General features: G+C 40.7%; 1 protein-coding gene across 1 annotated transcript in view; it reads left to right on the top strand.

Moving 5' to 3' along the window:
- The window catches only part of LOC135216461 (uncharacterized), a 13456-nt gene extending 9054 nt beyond the window's left edge, over nt 1–4402 (top strand). The window contains exon 3 of the mRNA XM_064251831.1: nt 3591–4402. Coding sequence (XP_064107901.1) covers nt 3591–4402 — 812 coding nt within the window. The remainder of the gene's footprint in view (nt 1–3590) is intronic.
- The last annotated feature ends 415 nt before the right edge of the window (nt 4403–4817 follow it).

The raw sequence follows: 4817 nt of genomic DNA, 5'->3' as shown, positions 1-4817 counted from the left end.
TAGCTGAAATTTAAGTTATATAATCTGTGCACTAACTATTGTAGCTATCAATGAATTTTTTTCTCTCCAATATCATTAGTTATTATCAGTATTATGATTGCTATCTTTTATACTACCTCAGTTATTGTGTGGATAGTGCCGTTTATTCATTTTATTATCATGTCTGATGTATCTAGATTGTGTATGTTACTGTTTGTATTTTGTAAATTACATGTATATGGCCCTGAGTTGATATAAAGGATATTATTATCATTGTTATTATACACACACACACACACACACACACACTTTTATCAGACATTCTCTTTTGATCTCAAAATAAGCCACACACAGAAGAATGTCTTCAAATCTGAATGACTAGCATATCAGTTTTGGTGAAATATCGTCGACATGTTGAAAAGAGTGACTTTTATGGCCCACATTTTAGTTCGGGTTCCTGTCTATGCTGATTTGTATCCTGAGACAACTTCAGAATATGACTTTTTCAAACGGATCTTTCCTAGATAGTGACCCGCAATGGTTTTAACCCGTTATGTATCCACCTTTGAGGCGTGTTAAGTGCAAGCCCGTTCGGGATGACCGTAAAAACACAAAAAAAAGACAGTAAATATCATATTAGTCCTAGATAACGACCCCAGAAACTAGGAAAGGTCCTTTCAAACTGCAGGGTGTGCTCATCACGAGCGCCTATCATTTACGACAGACTCTTGCACCAACAACTAACCGAGCTTTAGTCAGCGACAGACTAGACAGACCAGTTTCTAAGAATGTTCGCCTAACAAATGCTCAAGCGTTTCAATATATGCCACAGTTTTCTGCAATGCGATCTTTACAACACGACTTTTTGACAAGAGTTAGAAAAAACAATAAATTTAAAAAACTAATATTTCGCAAAGACCAACTGTAAACACGCGAAAAATGGCGCCAGAGTAAATTGTTCTAAATACTAATGTATGTATATTCAGTGCCTCAATTGAGTAATGGCTATGAGACAACCTCATCGATTGATCGTAAACAGAAAAGAAATAATTCGGTTCCTACATCTCTACTTTCCTCCCTCTCTGGCCCGTATGTCCGTTGCGACTGTCACAAACACAACCACACATGCAAACATATAATGTGCACACAAACGTGAAAACACCTACAAAGTACAGTTCGACATCAACAACGGTGGGATATACTTACATAACAGAATATACCCAACTTTTTAACTAGTTAGTCATTTCTGGTCTTGACCTCAAAGGCACGTCATTTTTGTCTCTGCCCTGGAGCTACCACAAAAAACTGGAAAAAAATATAGGAAGAGAAAATAAAAGCCTCCTTTTATCTCGGCATTCTAATGATTTCCTTTTCCAAGGAGTTTCCTCAAAGGAAGATTAATTTAAATATAAAATAAAAAGTTGGTCATGGTCGAACAGAAAACGAGTCTCCCGACAGATTTCAGTAGCTCTTTCAAACGGGTTAAAAGGAAACGTCAAATAATAATAATAATAATAATAATAATAATAATAATAATAATAATAATAATAATAATCAATAATAATAATAATAATAATAATAATAATAATAATGATAATAATAATAATAATAATAATAATAATAATAATAATAATAATAATAATAATAATAATAATAATAATAATAATAATAATATATTGGAAGGAGACCCTCTTCCAAACAAGTCTTATTGAAAGATAACTATTTCTAGGTACAGACGACATTTTAAGAGCATTATGTAACATTTTCTTCGAAAATGCAAACAAGAAATGGCTTTTCCAATTGTTCATTAATTTCATCACAGAGTGATTTCAACATAATCTATGGAAAGGTCAGCTATTGCTTCTCCCATCTTCTCAGTCAATCGCCTGTTCATTATCCCTCTGGAACAACTTATCTACTATAAGAAAAAAAGGAGCGTAAGAGTAGTGTGCATTTGAGCTTCAACAGTTCTTAAATTACACAGATAGTGGCTGAATAAATATTTCCCTTTACCTCTCTCTCTGTTAGCTTAGCCTTGTTCATATTACCTGGGAAAAGTGCTACGTTATACCTTCAAATCGATGGAAAACTTGATGTCATGTCTGAGTTACACAGGTCTTTGTTTAGAAGATTTTGGAGCCGAGGCAACAACACTTCTGAAACAGTGGCACTGACTTGTCCAGATGCCTCCAGTTGGATTGTGGTAAGGACGCTGAAACAAACTGCCACCGAGTTTTTCCTGCTTACCTTTTGTATATTCACAACACAGACTTTGGTCCCGAGGCTCTTGACAACACACTCAGTCATCAAAGGCCCCACCCTTACAGAGTTGTGATCCATATTTCATCAGGTCTAAATTTATACAAGTTGGTTAGTTTAGTTTAGGCTTCATTATACCAGTCGTGAAAGGAAGAAGGAGAACTGGTGTGAAAATACATACATAAACACATAATAAATGTGGTATATAAAAACATTTAGGTTCACCTTCCCTTGGGTATGAAGTCACACCCAAGGTGAATCTGAAATGACAAAGCGTAACTACCGCGGCCAGGATTCAACCAATGTTTTAAGGGCCTGATAGGGTTGGGCAATAACGACTTATTCATTCGGCTATCCTGAAAGATGAAAGTTGACTTTGGCTTTGGTGTTCGCATTCTTGACAAATATACTAGGTTCTGCGCTTGAAATTGAAATCATCCCATATCCACCATGATTGCTGACTGCTACGTTTGGTAACCTCGGCGATTTATGACACTGCTGAGAACCTTTTCTCAGCAGTTCTTTCGTGGTGAGATTTTAGGGTCCGTCAACACTACATTAAAACAGGTCATAAACACAACGGCAACTTATGCCACCCATATTACAAACAGGTTGACAAGAAGTCAATAACCATAAGTGTAGTATGAATCTTGAGCTAATACTGAATAATCAAATGAATGGAATGGAAAATAAAGTTTAGGGCAAAGGCCAAACACTGGGACCTATAAGGTCATTAAGCCCTGGAAAGGAAATTAAGAGCAGGTAGGTTTAAAAGGCGTAACAGGAAGAAAACCTCGCAGTTGCACTATGAAATAATTGTTAGAAAGGCTGGATAGCAAGATAGAAGAAAGATAACATGAGAGACTGGAAAAGCATATGAAGTAGTGGTTAGGACTAACAAAAAGCCATTAATTACCTGCATTGGACCTGTGGGTCATGTGAGACCAATAACCTACCGGTCCCAGTTGACGACGTTTTACCGGTTCTAGGACAAAATCCCCCTGGACAAAATCCCCCTGGACAAAATCCCCCAAGGACAAAATCCCCCTGGACAAAATCCCCCTGGACAAATCCCCCAAGGACGAAATCCCCCTGGACAAAATCCCCCAAGGACAAAATCCCCTGGACAAAATCCCCCCAGGACAAAACCCCCAAGGACCAAAATTCCCCAGGAACGAAATCCCCTGGACAAAATCCCCCTGGACAAAATCCCCCTGGACAAAATCCCCCAAGGACAAAATCCCCCTGGACAAAATCCCCAAGGACAAAATCCCCCTGGACAAAATCCCCCAACCCCCCTGGGACAAAATCCCCCCAAGGACCAAAAATCCCCCTGGACAAAATCCCCCAAGGACAAAATCCCCCTGGACAAAATCCCCCAAGGACAAAATCCCCCAAGGACAAAATTCCCGGACAAAAATCCCCCTTGGACCCCAAAATCCCCCGGACAAAAAATCCCCCAAGATCCCCCTGGACAAAATCCCCAAGGACAAAAATCCCCCCTGGACCCCCAAAAGGCCCCCAAGGACCAAAATCCCCTGGACAAATCCCCCAAGGACAAAATTCCCCCAAGGACAAAATTCCCCACCACAAAATCCCCCTAGGACAAAATCCCCCAAGGCCAAAAATCCCCCAAGGACAAAATCCCCCCAAGGAACACAAAATCCCCCTGGACAAAATCCCAAGGGACAAATTCCCCCAAGGACATCCCAAGGACAAAAATATCCCCAAGGACAAAATCCCCCAAGGAAAAAATCCCCCAAGGACAAAATCCCCCCGGACAGAATCCCCCAAAGGACAAGAAAATCCCCCTGGACAAAAATCACCCAAGCGGCCAAAAATCCCCAATGACAAAATCCCCCGGGACAAAATCCCCCAAGGACGAAATCCCCCCTGGACCAAAATCCCCCCAAAGACAAAAATCCCCTGGAACAAAATCCCCCAAGGACAAAATCCCCCAAGGACAAAATCCCCAGGACAAAATCCCCTGGACAAAATCCCCCTGGACAAAATACCCCAAGGACACAAAAATCCCTGGACAAAATCCCCAAGGACAAAAATCACCCTGACAAATCCCCCAAGAACAAAATCCCCCATGGCACAAAATCCCCCAAGAAAAATTCCCCAAGGGACAAAATTCCCCAAGCGGACAAAATCCCCCTAGACAAAATCCCCCAAGGCCAAAATCCCACAAGGACAAAATCCCACAAGGACAAAAATCCCCCTGGACAAAATCCCCCAAGGACAAAATCCCCCCAAGGACAAAAATCCCCCTGGACAAAATATCCCCAAGGACAAAATCCCCAAAGGAAAAAAAAATCCCCCAAGGACAAAATCCCACAGGACAGAATCCCCCAAAGGGACAAAATCCCCAGGACAAAATCAAACAAGGACAAAATCCCCAAGGACAAAATCCCCCTGGACAAAATCCCCCAAGGACAAAATCCCCCAAGGATAAAATCCCACTAGGACAAAATCCACCTGGACAAAATCCCCCAAGGACAAAATCCCCCAAAAGGACAAAAATCCCCCAATAATGGATAAAAATCCCCCAAGGACAAAATCCCCCTGGACAAATC

Source organism: Macrobrachium nipponense, chromosome 6, assembly GCF_015104395.2.
Source record: "Macrobrachium nipponense isolate FS-2020 chromosome 6, ASM1510439v2, whole genome shotgun sequence".
Classification (NCBI taxonomy): domain Eukaryota; kingdom Metazoa; phylum Arthropoda; class Malacostraca; order Decapoda; family Palaemonidae; genus Macrobrachium; species Macrobrachium nipponense.
This window is presented reverse-complemented; position numbering and strand designations above follow the sequence as displayed.